General features: G+C 39.8%; 1 protein-coding gene across 1 annotated transcript; it reads right to left on the bottom strand.

Annotated features, from left to right (window-relative positions):
* Nucleotides 1-14626: 14626 nt before the first annotated feature.
* On the bottom strand, nt 14627-15754 carry LOC117339877 (coagulation factor V-like). The gene has a single exon (XM_033901591.1). It carries the CDS (start codon nt 15752-15754, stop codon nt 14627-14629), a length of 1128 nt encoding a protein of 375 aa, XP_033757482.1.
* Nucleotides 15755-17499: the final 1745 nt, after the last annotated feature.

Below are 17499 nucleotides of genomic sequence, written 5' to 3'. Positions count from 1 at the left end.
TAGGACCACGGACTTAGCTATACCTCTGTCGTGTACGGGTAATTACGGTATATTAATAGGACCACGGACTTAGATATACCTCTGTCGTGTACGGGTAATTATGGTATGTTAATAAGACCAAGGACTTAGATATGCCTCTGTCGTGTACGGGTAATTATGGTATATTAATAGGACCACGGACTTAGATATGCCTCTGTCGTGTACGGGTAATTATGGTATATTAATAGGACCACGGACTTAGATATACCTCTGTCATGTACGGGTAATTACGGTATATTAATAGGACCACGGAGTTAGCTATACCTCTGTCGTGTACGGGTAATTATGGTATATTAATAGGACCACGGACTTAGATATGCCACTGTCGTGTACGGGTAATTACGGTATATTAATAGGACCACGGACTTAGATATACCTGTGTCGTGTAAGGGTTACGGTATATTAATAGGACCACGGACTTAGATATACCTGTGTCGTGTAAGGGTACTGCCCTGCAGGTAGGGCGTAAGAATTGTACCTGCTGCCCCCATTGCATGATCGTAAGAGGCAACTAAATTTGGGATCTTATCTTTTCTCTTCTTTCTTAACAACTTTCTTCTTCCTAACGTCTCCATTGACACTGCCTCACTTTTGGCCTTTAGTTGAGCGTTCGCCCCTGTGAGGAAGGCTTTGGGTTCTGTCCCCTAGCCGAGACATACCAGAGTCTTTAAAAATGGTAGTTGCTGCTCCTGCTTAGCGCTCAGTGTACACGGAGTGGGACGGCTGTTCGCCCGTTGTCAGTATAATGTGACCGGGTGGGGTGTGCTGCTGGGTGTCTTCGGCAGTATCCTTCAGTGAGGTAGCACTATAAATCGTCAAAAGTTCCCGCCTATCACAAGGAGACATTACACGAACATACCGCAGCCTCCCAAAACACACATACGCACTGAACACACGCATGCATGTCGCACGCACGGGAGGCCGTCCTTAAATGACCTTAGCTGTTAATAGGACGTTAAACAAATTAAACCAAACCAAGTCGTGTAAGGGTAATTACGGTCCCACTCGGAAACTACCAAGTCCCAGTGATAAACTACCAAGTCCCGGTGATAAACTACCAAGTCCCAGTGATAAACTACCAAGTCCCAGTGATAAACTAACAAGTCCCAGTGATAAACTACCAAGTCCCAGTGATAAACTACCAAGTCCCAGTGATAAACTACCAAGTCCCGGTGATAAACTAACAAGTCCCAGTGATAAACTACCAAGTCCCGGTGATAAACTACCAAGTCCCAGTGATAAACTACCAAGTCCAAGTGATAAACTACCAAGTCCCGGTGATAAACTACCAAGTCCCAGTGATAAACTACCAAGTCCCAGTGATAAACTACCAAGTCCCGGTGATAAACTACCAAGTCCCAGTGATAAACTACCAAGTCCCAGTGATAAACTACCAAGTCCCGGTGATAAACTACCAAGTCCCAGTGATAAACTAACAAGTCCCAGTGATAAACTAACAAGTCCCAGTGATAAACTACCAAGTCCCAGTGATAAACTACCAAGTCCCAGTGATAAACTACCAAGTACCGGTCATAAACAAGAGACGTGATATACACGTCTCTGCCGAAACGGAGAAATAATGCGGTCTAAATTTGCATTATTTTCGGGGAAATGGACCCAAACATAATTATTTCAGTATACAGTTGTTTCATACCTTATCAGTCAATAGTCCAAACTTTTCCCCGAGGTGTTGGAACCAACCCGATGAACCGTTTCCCGAGGCCGCCGGCCAACTGTTTTGTTACCTGAATCATTTTTCACATATAGGCTATTTTATTTGGCCGAGGAACGCGTAAAAATCTTCAATAAACTGTTAATTTTGCTATACTCGACTATAACAAAAGTTAGGGAATGAAAACAATTAATTTAATTCTCCATTGTTTACTCTGTATTGTAATACATGTATAAGCTTTACCTATGTTACATACGTGTGACTGAAATCAGTCTTGAAATCTGTAAACCACACCTCGGTACCATATTTGTCTCACCCTGGCCTTGTTGTGATGATGACCGCTGACAAATCGCGTGGCCATAAATCGAGCAGCTCCTCGGGCCAAACTTCAGTGATGTGCCGTGGGTGCTTCAAAATGATCAAGACCTACACATGTCCGATAAAAATCAAAATCGCATTACTGTATGGTCTGATTGTATCTACTGCCCGTCACAAATCAAACACGAAACAAATGTCATTTGGCTGCAAGCAAGACGCCATTACCACAACAAGTGATCGCACAGATCGCCGCCAACCCGATATTACCACAATGGCACCAATCAAACTGATGGGGAGATTGACAGATAGCTAGTGCTTTTACCGAGCTAGCCATTTGTCTGCCTACAAGACATAAGTGTGCCGACATACCCGCGTGTGATACAAGTATGTTTGTACACAATGGAATCACCGCACGTGAACTATGTTATCACAGTTTCCCTGAAGACGATAAAGATCTATTACAACATTGATTTAACTGAACCTCGCCGTACATATGATCACCAGGGCCTTTCTCCACTGATGTAAACTGGTAGATATTCACTGTGTGTGCAACGTAAAATAGCAGTAATGAGATATTGGCTGAAATTATTAAAAACTAATAATTGTGTTTTAAAATCATGTTATGATGGACTTGTCGAATTGAATAACAAAAAAAGTAATTGGGTTTATTATCTCTTTTATGGCCCACCCCTCGATCCCCGGGGGGTCACACCAGCCTCATTTATCAAAACAAATATGATTGCCCTCCCCAAAGGATGTTTCACACCAAATTTTTATGTAATTCACCAAAGGGTTAAGATGGAGTAGGGTTTTAAGAGCAAGAATTCACCAAAGTTCCCCTTTTTAGGGCCCCGCCCCTCCGGCCCCAGGGGTCAAACCAGCCTCATTTACATAGGATATGATTGCCCTCCCCCAATGATGCTTCAAACCATATTTGGAAGTAATCCACCCAAGGGTTAAGGGGGCAGGGGGTGTGTAGCGTTTTGAAATGAAAAGTCTTACGCATGGCGGACGACGACGAACGGATGGCTATAGGTCATCCTAACCCTTTGGGTCAGATGACCTTATAAAAGTTAACATACAAGCCCACCCACAATTGTTTTTAAAATCATTGAATATTTGCATTAATATCATTTACTACATAAAAAGTTTCATTAAAATCATTGATTGCATCACAGTTTTCATGACAATAATTGATGACATTAATTTTCATTACAATCATTTATTAAATAACAATTTTCATTACAATATTTTATTGCATAATAATTTCCATTGCAATCATTTATTTCATAACAATTTTCATTAAAAAATCCCACTTTATTATCTTATCGGTTACAAATCATGAAGCGTTAATCAAGTCTTGTTTGAAAACATTATCTTACAGTTCTTTTTTCTACACGAAATATGATGTATTCTCTTGTATTCTATACCCGTAATGTCAATTTAACCACGGTTATCACTAGAAATATTATATAGCGGCTTTCACTAAAAGTGATACATCATACAATAGTTGTCACAAAAAAAAGAAAGATATATCATACATAGTTATCACAAAAATATCATATCATGCAATAGTTGTCACAAAAATATCATATCATGCAATAGTTGTCACAAAAAAATATATAACATACAACAGTCGTCACAAAAAATGAAATATCATACAATAGTTGTCACAAAAAAGGAAATATCATACAATAGTTGTCACAAAAAGTATTATATCATACAATAGTTGTCACAAAAAGTATTATATCATACAATAGTTGTCACAAAAAGTATTATATCATACAATAGTTGTCACAAAAAATGATATATCATACAATAGTTGTAAGAAAAAAATATCATATCATACAATAGTTGTAACAAAAATGAAATATCATACAAAAAATGTAACAAAAAATGATATAACATACAACAGTCGTCACAAAAAATGATATATCATACACTAGATATCACAAAAAAATGATATAACATACAACAGTCGTCACAAAAAATGATATATCATACACTAGATATCACAAAAAAAATGATATAACATACAATAATTGTAACAAAAAAATACATCACATACAACAGTCGTCACAAAAAATGAAATATCATACAATAGTTGTAACAAAAATGAAATATCATACAATAGTTGTAACAAAAATGAAAGATCATACAATAGTTGTCACAAAAAAATGAAATATCATACAATAGTTGTCACAAAAAAGGAAATATCATACAATAGTTGTCACAAAAAGTATCATATCATACAATAGTTGTCACAAAAAGTATTATATCATACAATAGTTGTCACAAAAAGTATTATATCATACAATAGTTGTCACAAAAAATGATATATCATACAATAATTGTAAGAAAAAAATATCATATCATACAATAGTTGTAACAAAAATGAAATATCATACAATAAATGTAACAAAAAATGATATAACATACAACAGTCGTCACAAAAAATGATATATCATACACTAGATATCACAAAAAAATGATATAACATACAACAGTCGTCACAAAAAATGATATATCATACACTAGATATCACAAAAAAAATGATATAACATACAATAATTGTAACAAAAAAATACATCACATACAACAGTCGTCACAAAAAATGAAATATCATACAATAGTTGTAACAAAAATGAAATATCATACAATAGTTGTAACAAAAATGAAATATCATACAATAGTTGTCACAAAAAATGAAATATCATACAATAGTTGTCACAAAAAATGAAATAACATACAAGAGTTGTCACAAAAGATGAAACATTAATTTAATCAATTAATAGTGACTAAAAAATATACCATATATGTAGAGTCACTTACAATATCATAACTCGTAATCAAAATAAACTGTTATATTGTCATTATCATTAAAATGTTATTGAGCAGTTATCGTTATTAATAAGTTAATACATATTATAACAGTTGTTACAATTAATAAAATGTTATATAACAGTTGTTACAATTAATAAAATGTTATATAACAGCTGTCACAATTAATAAAATGTTATATAACAGCTGTCACAATTAATAAAATGTTATATAACAGTTGTCACAATTAATAAAATGTTATATAACAGTTGTCACAATTAATAAAATGTTATATAACAGTTGTCACAATTAATAAAATGTTATATAACAGTTGTCACAATTAATAAAATATTGTATAACAGTTGTCACAATTAATGAAATGTTATATAACAGTTGTAACGATTCATAAAATATTGTATAACAGTTGTCACAATTAAGAAAATGTTATATAACAGTTGCCACAATTAATAAAATGTTTTATTACAGTTGTCACAATTAATAAAATGTTATATAACAGTTGTAACGATTCATAAAATATTGTATAACAGTTGTCACAATTAATAAAATGTTATATAACAGTTGTCACAATTAATAAAATGTTATATAACAGTTGTCACAATTAATAAAATGTTATATAACAGTTGTCACGATTAATAAAATGCTATATAACAGTTGTCACGATTAATAAAATGCTATATAACAGTTGTCACAATTAATATTTATAATTATCATAACAGTTGTCACAATTAATAAAATGTTATATGACAGTTATCACAATGAACAAAATGTTATATAACAGTGGTCACAATTAATATTTATAATTATCATAACAGTTGTCACAATTAATAAAATGTTATATAACAGTTATCACAATGAACAAAATGTTATATAACAGTTGCCATATTTAATAAAATATTGTATAACAGTTGACACAATTAATGAAATGTTATATATTAGTTGTTACAATTAATAACATATTATGTAACCGTTTTCTCAATTTATAAAAGGTCATAAACCTTGGTAATAATTATCACAAATAAAACAGTTCTCACTATCAATTAATTGATATGTAACAGTTACCACCATTAATTGGTGTTATATAACAGTTGTCAATATCAATAAAATACTGTTTTTAGATAACGGACTTGATTTGAGAGTGCGGACGAACCAACTCACAACACACGATTGCGACATGTCGATGAAAGTCACGGGAAAGATTTATAGTTGACACCATGATCTGGTAAAGATTTATAGTTGACACCACGATCTGGTGAGGATTTATAGTTGACACCATGATCTGGTAAAGATTTATAGTTGACACCACGATCCGATCGTGAGTTGTGTCACGTGAAGTAAGACGTGTACGGATCCTGATGGTTCTTTTGAGAAATCACTGCACAAACCAAATAAATGAAATTGACAGGAATCGCCAATGAAGCCGATAACGCTTACTACTCTGGATCGCCTGGTCTTGATATCCGTGTTCACGGTCGTTAACATGTCCAGGGTAATAATGTTTGCATCATTTACATATTTTCATTTGTACTGTTCTTGTGAAACAAATTATGCAATAAAACATTCTGTATGAAACATTTAGCATGGATCGGTAACACATTGGCATGCATATTTACAATGATCGGTAACACATTGGCATGCATAATTACAAACGTTGAACTCATATATTGATGACGGCTCTTGTTAAACAATGTCTGTGTAATGTATAAATATTCCTTATTCAGATCAACAACTCAGTTTGAGACATTTACGAGCACATCAGCCTATCCATCAATTATTATTTAGTGACAGCAACGTATGGCCCTACATAACATAGCCACAACGCACCGGGTAACATGTCATAGAAATATATTTCTGGAACACAAAATACATTATATCTTAGGACTGACTGACTTTCATCGCCATAATAGTGGGAACTCAATTCAAAATTTGTCACAGCCTGTCATTGTGGTGACGCATTGATAAATATGCTGCATAAAGCTCCGACTACAATAAGTCATTTATACCATAGTGAATCATGTCTAATAGCTGATGGATGTTACTATTGTTGTATATTATATACCCGACATGTCACTCAATTCTCGACATTCATTGTATTAATCATACAGGCTACGTATGACAAAAGAAAATGATAGATGATAATTATTATTGCCAATCTTGTGACAAGTAAATCATAGGTACGACAAGGGGCACGGAGTATAAGTGACGAAAATGGATATGTTGTATCAGTGATGACAAGGGGTGTGTTGTATCAGTGATGACAAGGGATGTGTTGTATCAGTGATGACAAGGGGTGTGTTGTATCAATGATGACAAGGGATGTGTTGTATCAGTGATGACAAGAGGGTGTGTTGTATCAGTGATGACAAGGGGTGTGTTGTATCAGTGATGACAAGAGGGTGTGTTGTATCAGTGATGACAAGGGATGTGTTGTATCAGTGATGACAAGAGGTGTGTTGTATCAGTGATGACAAGGGATGTGTTGTATCAGTGATGACAAGAGGGTGTGTTGTATCAGTGATGACAAGGGGTGTGTTGTATCAGTGATGACAAGGGGTGTGTTGTATCAGTGATGACAAGAGGTGTGTTGTATCAGTGATGACAAGGGGTGTGTTGTATCAGTGATGACAAGGGGTGTGTTGTATCAGTGATGACAAGAGGTGTGTTGTATCAGTGATGACAAGGGGTGTGTTGTATCAGTGATGGACAAGGGAGTGTGTTGTATCAGTGATGACAAGAGGGTGTGTTGTATCAGTGATGACAAGGGATGTATTGTATCAGTGATGACAAGAGGTGTGTTGTATCAGTGATGACAAGGGGTGTGTTGTATCAGTGATGACAAGAGGTGTGTTGTATCAGTGATGACAAGAGGTGTGTTGTATCAGTGATGACAAGGGGTGTGTTGTATCAATGATGACAAGAGGTGTGTTGTATCAGTGATGACAAGGGGTGTGTTGTATCAGTGATGGCAAGGAGTGTGTTGTATCAGTGACAACAAGGGGTGTGTTGTATCAGTGATGACAAGGGGTGTGTTGTATCAGTGATGACAAGAGGTGTGTTGTATCAGTGATGACAAGAGGTGTGTTGTATCAGTGATGACAAGAGGTGTGTTGTATCAGTGATGACAAGAGGTGTGTTGTATCAGTGATGACAAGGGGTGTGTTGTATCAGTGATGACAAGAGGTGTGTTGTATCAGTGATGACAAGGGGTGTATTGTATCAGTGATGACAAGGGGTGTATTGTATCAATGATGACAAGGGATGTGTTGTATCAGTGATGACAAGAGGTGTGTTGTATCAGTGATGACAAGAGGTGTGTTGTATCAGTGATGACAAGGGATGTATTGTATCAGTGATGACAAGAGGTGTGTTGTGTCAGTGATGGCAGGGGTGTGTTGTATCAGTGATGACAAGAGGTGTGTTGTGTCAGTGATGACAAGAGGTGTGTTGTATCAGTGATGATAAGAGGTGTGTTGTATCAGTGATGACAAGAGGTGTGTTGTATCAGTGATGACAAGAGGTGTGTTGTATCAGAGATGACAAGGGATTTGTTGTATCAGTGATGACAAGAGGTGTGTTGTATCAGTGATGACAAGGGGTGTGTTGTATCAGTGATGACAAGAGGTGTGTTGTATCAGTGATGACAAGGGGTGTGTTGTATCAATGATGACAGGGGTGTGTTGTATCAGTGATGACAAGGGGTGTGTTGTATCAGTGATGACAAGGAGTGTGTTGTATCAGTGATGACAAGGAGTGTGTTGTATCAATGACGACAGGGTGTGTGTTGTATCAGTGATGACAAGGAGTGTGTTGTATCAGTGATGACAAGGGGTGTGTTGTATCAGTGATGATAAGAGGTGTGTTGTATCAGTGATGACAAGGGATGTATTGTATCAGTGATGACAAGAGGTGTGTTGTGTCAGTGATGACAAGGGATGTATTGTATCAGTGATGACAAGGGATGTATTGTATCAGTGATGACAAGAGGTGTGTTGTGTCAGTGATGACAAGGGATGTATTGTATCAGTGATGACAAGGGATGTATTGTGTCAGTGATGACAAGGGGTGTTTTGTATCAGTGATGACAAGGGATGTATTGTATCAGTGATGACAAGAGGTGTGTTGTGTCAGTGATGGCAGGGGGTGTGTTGTATCAGTGATGACAAGAGGTGTGTTGTGTCAGTGATGACAGAGGTGTGTTGTATCAGTGATGATAAGAGGTGTGTTGTATCAGTGATGACAAGAGGTGTGTTGTATCAGTGATGACAAGAGGTGTGTTGTATCAGAGATGACAAGGGATTTGTTGTATCAGTGATGACAAGAGGTGTGTTGTATCAGTGATGACAAGGGGTGTATTGTATCAGTGATGACAAGGGGTGTATTGTATCAATGATGACAAGGGATGTGTTGTATCAGTGATGACAAGAGGTGTGTTGTATCAGTGATGACAAGAGGTGTGTTGTATCAGTGATGACAAGAGGTGTGTTGTATCAGTGATGACAAGAGGTGTGTTGTATCAGTGATGACAAGAGGTGTGTTGTATCAGTGATGACAAGCGGTGTGTTGTATCAGTGATGACAAGAGGTGTGTTGTATCAGTGACGACAGGATCACTGGACTCTCCTCGGACAATCATTGGACCATCCTCGGACAATCACTGGATCATCCTCGGACAATTGGACCCACCTCGGACAATTATTGGACCATCCTCAGACAATCACTGGACCATCCCCGGACAATCACTGGACCATCCTCGGACAATCATTGGGCCATCGGATAATCCTCGGACAATCATTGGACCATCACTGGACAATCATTGGACCATCCTCGGACAATCCTCGGACAATCCTTGGACCATCCTCGGACAATCATTGGACCAACACTGGACAATCATTGGACCATCCTCGGACAATCCACGGACAACCCTTGGACCATCACTGGACAAGTGTCTGTAATCATTGGTTAATATTACGTCACAGAGCGACCGTTCTCGTTCTCAATTACTGATAATTCAAACGTCACGAGACAGAGCTGGGCTACATCACAAAAGCAGAAATATAAGGTCTGCTATCTATTTTTCATAAATTAAGATTCTGAACGCTAGTTGGTGCCTTTGTTACATCTGTCAGCGACATAACATTATGAGACATCCGTCAAGAAACCAACAGACCCATTACTCTGTACCACTAATGTCAGTCAGACAAGGTTTGGTGCAATATACATGATGATATATGTCAGCATAACAAGTGACGAGGTGTGATGGCTCTCCACACGACCTGTCGGCGGTCCTCATCACACGTCAAAGTAACAGACACTTATGTAGGGAGCATACTAAAACACGCACCTGTCAGACATACACATCCTCACACAGTGTGGGGCCAATCTACACCTAAAGCTACGTTCAGGTGATCACTAATTTAAAATATTGAAGGTAAGCAGTCCATCAAACGTCTCTTTTGTAAAATTTTGATTTGCTAAATGTTTCATGGCAGAGACTTGTATATCATGGTAACCCAACTATTTGTCTTCTAAATATCAAAGTAGAAATATCATCAATGTCCAGAATATTTGACACGAGGTACAGGTAATCGACCGAGTGTGCTCGGCCGTCAGCCTCGTGTAATAGAGCAACAGTCGATTACCGGTACCGAGGGTGAAATATTCTGGACTATTACACCAGAGACATATATATATCTGTATATATCAGTGGCGTAGGAAGTCGTCAAAAAGTGGGGGGGCAAAATTTTTTTTAACCTTAAATTTTACGCACTAAACAAATCGTATGCCATCTCCGCAAAATTAGGCAATAATTATCATTTCAACATCCCATGATAATTTTGATAATTAATGTAGTACAAAATAAGTTATTTACGCAAATCAGGATATATTATTTATGGCAAAACATGAATCACCAGGCCCGGCCAGGATTTTCGAAAGGGCGGGTGGTCCAGTAATTTAGTAATAATGCGAGCGCCTTAGGCGCGAGCCGATTTTTGTTTGTTTTTTTTTTTTGCTTTTTTTTTACGAGGGGTCTGAGGGGCCGCCCAGCGGGTCCAGGGCAGCGCCCTGATAGGGGGTTCAAGGGGGTCTAAGCCCTCCGCGGAAAATGAATATAGCACATTTCCAATAATTCGGGATCAGGCGCGGATCCAGGAGTTTTCGAAAGGGGAGTCCAGTAATTAAGTGATCATGCGAGCGCCGTAGGCGCGAGTCGATTTTTTTCCCTGTTTGCGAGAGGTCTGGGGGCCGCCCAGCGGGTCCCAGGGTGGCGAAGCCCCCCTGTGGATCTGCAATCGAAAGGGGGGGGGGGGGGGGGGGGCAATAATTTAGTGATAAAGCGAGCGCCGTAGGCGCGAGCCGAATTTTTTTTTGTATTTCCTCGTACCTGTCGGTAATTAGTATCACTCTATTCACGTTAAAACCGCGCATTCTTATTCATGTTGTGTTTCTGATTTATTCTCATTATGAACTCAATTAACTTCACAAATTATCATCAACTTATTGAATCTATGTGATGAAGTTAAGCAAAATTTCGTATTAAGATATAAATATTGACTTACCAGGCTATTGCAGACGACCGACACACAGGTCTGAGGATTGATATACTAGTATAAAAGTCGGAATGTTCCGGATGTACAAGATACAGTTTTTATCGTTGCCTTCAAGAAAACATTATCGGTTCGAAAATATACAGATATTTATCGAAATGAATATATAAATTCGTGTTTTTTCCCCTTTTTTAGATTTTGGATGTCAAAAAGTGGGGGGGCAAAAAGATATGTTTGCCCCCCCACTGAAAAAAGTGGGGGGGCAATTGCCCCCCCTGCCCCCCCGCTTCCTACGCCACTGTATATGTCTCTGATTACAGACACCCGTGATATACTTGTTGTATTACATAATCACTAAAACACATTTAGAATCACTGAAATCTCGACTTCCCTGTAGACATTGAAGTCGCCTGGCAGTAGTCACACCTGAGTGACGCAGACGCTTGGAAGGGTAGGACTAATTTCGAAACGTCCCAGGTGTTCAATAGTTCGCACTTGATCGTACAATAGTCACTTTAGCCGTGATATAGATCAAAATATAGGTAATGTATTTAGTTAAGGAAAATCAAACGCATTATGTAATAAATATATATAGCTATCAGTTTCACTTACTTCCTTAACGTTCCCGGACATAAACGCTGTAGATATAACCTTTAGCTATTCATTCGAAGTGACTTATAATATCATACGTGTTATTACTTATAACATCATACTTATAACATCATACGTGTTATTACTTATAACATCATACATGTTATTACTTATAACATCATACCTGTTATTACTAATAACATCATACATGTTATTACTTATAACATCATACCTGTTATTACTTATAACATCATACATGTTATAACTTATAACATCATACCTGTTATTACTTATAACATCATACCTGTTATTACTAATAACATCATACATGTTATTACTTATAACATCATACGTGTTATTACTTATAAACATCATACATGATATTACTTATAACATCATACTTATAACATCATACATGTTATTACTTATAACATCATACTTATAACATCATACATGTTATTACGTATAACAACATACATGTTATTACTTATAACATCATACGTGTTATTACTTATAACATCATACTTATAACATCATACATGTTATTACGTATAACAACATACATGTTATTACGTATAACAACATACATGTTATTACTTATAACATCATACGTGTTATTACTTATAACATCATACGTGTTATTACTTATAACATCATACGTGTTATTACTTATAACATCATACCTGTTATTACTTATAACATCATACATGCTATTACTTATAACATCATACGTGTTATAACTTATAACAGTATACTTATAACATCATAAGTGTTATTACTTATAACACCATACATGTTCCTTATTGAAGAAGCAATTATTATATCTAGATCATTAAAAAAAAGTATATGTTGCCAGGCCAGTGGATTTTAAGGATGGGCTGAAAAATAACAGACGGTTTTTAAAATCATGCTTCATCTATTTAAGACATAAAGACAGAATTTTAGAAAGATACAAGTTGTATTTGGTAAAAATAAGGAATATCTTTCATATTATTTTTTAAAGTTAGATAAAAAAAATATATAGATTTAATTGATTACAATTATTACACGGTTTCAATTAAAATTTAAAAAAAAGATGAAAAAATTACAACTGAATTTTCTAATTGTTATCATCAATTAATATTTATGGAAACATAGGAAGGTAAGTTCATTTGAATTAATGTTTTTGTAAAATGCCTATATTTTATTTGATACCAGTATACGTTTGAAAACGAGTAATCGGTGACCGTCAAGTTTTTGTGCATTTTATATTTTGACTCTCAGGTTTTTTATTTGACTTTCAGGATTTCACAGCTGATCACGAGAGCCACTGACTCTTGAGATTTAAATCCTACTGGATGACCTGTTAAATTATCAAACCATGCAAGACTGTGCGCACGTACATTGTTTACATACAATCCGAAAACCACTCTGGCCTTTCTGGTGATGAAACAAAAACAAAGTAACATGTACTTTGTTGGTTACATCAGCTGTTGATGTAACAATGACATCTGTATTATAATGGCCAGTTGTATTAGTTGTTGATGAAACAAAGTAACATGCATGTGCGTGTACTTTGTCGGTTACATTATCTCTTGACGTGAAGATAAAAGCTGTACTAAAGTCCCAGTTTAATTAGTTGTGGATGTACCGAAGTAATGTGTACCAAAGTAACGTGTACTATGTCAGTTACGATGATGACCAATAAATCTTAAACTTATTCTTTGTCATTACTTTTTTCGTATTCCTGTTCATGTGATTGTCAGTTTTCTCGAAATCGACTATTCCCAGAGATTTCCATCAAACTTGGTAACAGGTTGACATGCCTTAACAGTTCGGCCTTGTTCGATTTCCACTTTTGCAATAGGTGGATGTATGGCCCGTTTACAGGAGATACCTTCTACGCTTTCCATTCAATAGCTGAATCAGAATACGGCGGGTTTCCTTTAAACTTAGTAGAGTTTGGCCAAATCCATCATTCTTTCAGATTCAACTAATCTTACAGAGTTGAGAGTAGGAAGAGTCTTATCACTAAACCTTCTCAATACAATGACCCTGGTAAAACGCTTCAAAATGTTGCAGTGTTCGTCTGACATTCATTTCTTACCTTGTAACTTCTTCACAAAATCAAAAGGACTGGTGCGTTCCTGTAATCGGAAATCAACAAAGTTTGCTGGAACAAGTTAACATCACCCACATTCAAACGGCTTTTGACTAAATAAAACGAATACAATGGATATGTGGGGTTGGTTAGGTCCAAACAAGTGATGTAAAAGTAGGACAATGAACCAATTTAAGAACTGAATATTGACTTGCTCAAAAATAACGGAAATCCTGTTTTTGATACAATTCTACGGAAAAAAACAAATGTGTAAAACATTGTCAACTGATAAAATTGCGCAAGAGTTTTAGTGTTACAGTACTTCCAGTACTTTGATTGTTTATGGCTGTAAAAACAACAACAACATAAAACTTACTTTATGTTCATGTTATCCTTACCATGTGACTACCTAGGGTTGTAACTGACAAAATAATTCAAACAATTCAAAAATGAAAAATTAACAGTTATGACATGTTTAAATGATACGATAAATTTGCCGTTTGGCAGTCAGGTGATGCCATTTAAATTAACTATAACACAAGCTTTAAAACTGAACATCACGTCCGAGGAGACCGCGTGACGGGACATCAGGTCCGGGGAGACCGCGTGATAGGACATCACGCCCGGAGACATCGTCTGATTGGGGCATCATGTCGGGAGACATCGCCTGACGGGACATCAGGTCCGGAGACATCGCCTGACGGGACATCAGGTCCGGAGACATCGCCTGACGGGACATCAGGTCCGGAGACATCGCCTGACGGGACATCAGGTCCGGAGAGATCGCCTGAGGGAGCATCAGGTCCGGAGAGATCGCCTGACGGGACATCACGTCCGGAGACATCGCCTGACGGGACATCAGGTCCGGAGAGATCGCCTGACGGGACATCAGGTCCGGAGACATCGCCTGACGGGACATCAGGACCGGAGACATCGCCTGACGGGACATCATGTCGGGAAACATCGCCTGACGGAACATCAGGTCCGGAGACATCGCCTGAGGGAGCATCAGGTCCGGAGACATCGCCTGAGGGAGCATCATGTCGGCAGACATCGCCTGACGGGACACCAGGTCCGGAGACATCGCCTGAGGGAGCATCAGGTCCGGAGACATCGCCTGACGGGACATCAGGTCCGGAGACATCGCCTGACGGGACATCAGGTCCGGAGACATCGCCTGACGGGACATCATGTCGGGAGACATCGCCTGAGGGAGCATCATGTCGGCAGACATCGCCTGACGGGACATCAGGTCCGGAGAGATCGCCTGAGGGAGCATTAGGTCCGGAGACATCGCCTGACGGGACACCAGGCCCGGAGACATCGCCTGACGGGACATCAGGTCCGGAGACATCGCCTGACGGGACATGTCTGGAGAGATCGCCTGACGGGACATCATGTCCGGAGACATCGCCTGACGGGACACCAGGTCCGGAGACATCGCCTGAGGGAGTATCAGGTCCGGAGACATCGCCTGAGGGGACATGTCGGGAGAGATCGCCTGACGGGACATCATGTCCGGAGACATCGCCTGACGGGACATGTCGGGAGACATCGCCTGAGGGAGTATCAGGTCCGGAGACATCGCCTGAGGGAGCATCAGGTCCGGAGACATCGCCTGACGGGACATCAGGTCCAGAGACATCGCCTGACGGGACATGTCGGGAGACATCGCCTAACGGGACATCAGGTCCGGAGAGATCGCCTGACGGGACATCATGTCGGGAGACATCGCCTGACGGGACATCAGGTCCGGAGACATCGCCTGACGGGACATCAGGTCCGGAGACATCGCCTGACGGGACATCAGGTCCGGAGACATCGCCTGACGGGACATCAGGTCCGGAGAGATCGCCTGAGGGAGCATCAGGTCCGGAGACATCGCCTGACGGATAACAGGCCCGAAGATATCACTAGACTGGGCATCAGGTTCGGAGGTATCGCTTTACGGACAACATTTCCAGAGACATAGCCTGGCGAAAATTTCGTATGACGGGGCGTTAGGTACGAAGTTATCACCTTACGAGACATAAGGTTGGCAGACATCGCATGGCAGGACAGTAAGTCTAGAAATATCGCCTGACTGGGCATCATGTCCAGAGAGACCGACCGACGGGACATTAGGTCCAGAGAGACCGAATGACGGGGTATCAGATCAGGAGAGACCGAATGTCGAGGTATCATGTCCAGAGAGACCAACTGACGGGGTACCATGTATGACCGAGTCAGAGTTGAGAAGTCCTAATGAGTCAGGGTTGAGAAGTCCCTGTCACACACAGGATAACAGAGTCAGGGTTGAGAAGTCCCTGTCACACACAGGATGGCCGAGTCAGGGCTGGGAAGTCCCTGTCACACACAGGATGGCCGAGTCGGGGTTGAGAAGTCCCTGTCACACACAGGATAACAGAGTCAGGGTTGAGAAGTCCCTGTCACACACAGGATAACAGAGTCAGGGTTGAGAAGTTTCTGTCACACACAGGATGGCCGAGTCAGGGCTGAGAAGTTTCTGTCACACACAGGATGGCAGAGTCAGGGTTGAGAAGTCCCTGTCACACACAGGATAACAGAGTCAGGATTGAGAATTCTCTGTCACACACAGGCTGGCCGAGTCAGGGTTGAGAAGTCCCTGTCACACACAGGCTGGCAGAGTCAGGATTGAGAATTCTCTGTCACACACAGGATAACAGAGTCAGGGCTGAGAAGTCCCTGTCACACACAGGCTGGCAGAGTCAGTGTTGAGAAGTCCCTGTCACACACAGGATAACAGAGTCAGGGTTGAGAAGTCCCTGTCACACACAGGATGGCCGAGTCAGGGCTGGGAAGTCCCTGTCACACACAGGATGGCCGAGTCGGGGTTGAGAAGTCCCTGTCACACACAGGATAACAGAGTCAGGGTTGAGAAGTCCCTGTCACACACAGGATAACAGAGTCAGGGTTGAGAAGTTTCTGTCACACACAGGATGGCCGAATCAGGGCTGAGAAGTTTCTGTCACACACAGGATGGCAGAGTCAGGGTTGAGAAGTCCCTGTCACACACAGGATAACAGAGTCAGGATTGAGAAGTCCCTGTCACACACAGGCTGGCAGAGTCAGGGTTGAGAAGTCCCTGTCACACACAGGATAACAGAGTCAGGATTGAGAATTCTCTGTCACACACAGGCTGGCAGAGTCAGGGTTGAGAAGTCCCTGTCACACACAGGATAACAGAGTCAGGATTGAGAATTCTCTGTCACACACAGGCTGGCCGAGTCAGGGTTGAGAAGTCCCTGTCACACACAGGCTGGCAGAGTCAGGATTGAGAATTCTCTGTCACACACAGGATAACAGAGTCAGGGTTGAGAAGTTTCTGTCACACACAGGATGGCCGAGTCAGGGCTGAGAAGTTTCTGTCACACACAGGATGGCAGAGTCAGGGTT

The sequence above is a fragment of the Pecten maximus genome, chromosome 1, assembly GCF_902652985.1.
Source record: "Pecten maximus chromosome 1, xPecMax1.1, whole genome shotgun sequence".
NCBI lineage: Eukaryota > Metazoa > Mollusca > Bivalvia > Pectinida > Pectinidae > Pecten > Pecten maximus.
This window is presented reverse-complemented; position numbering and strand designations above follow the sequence as displayed.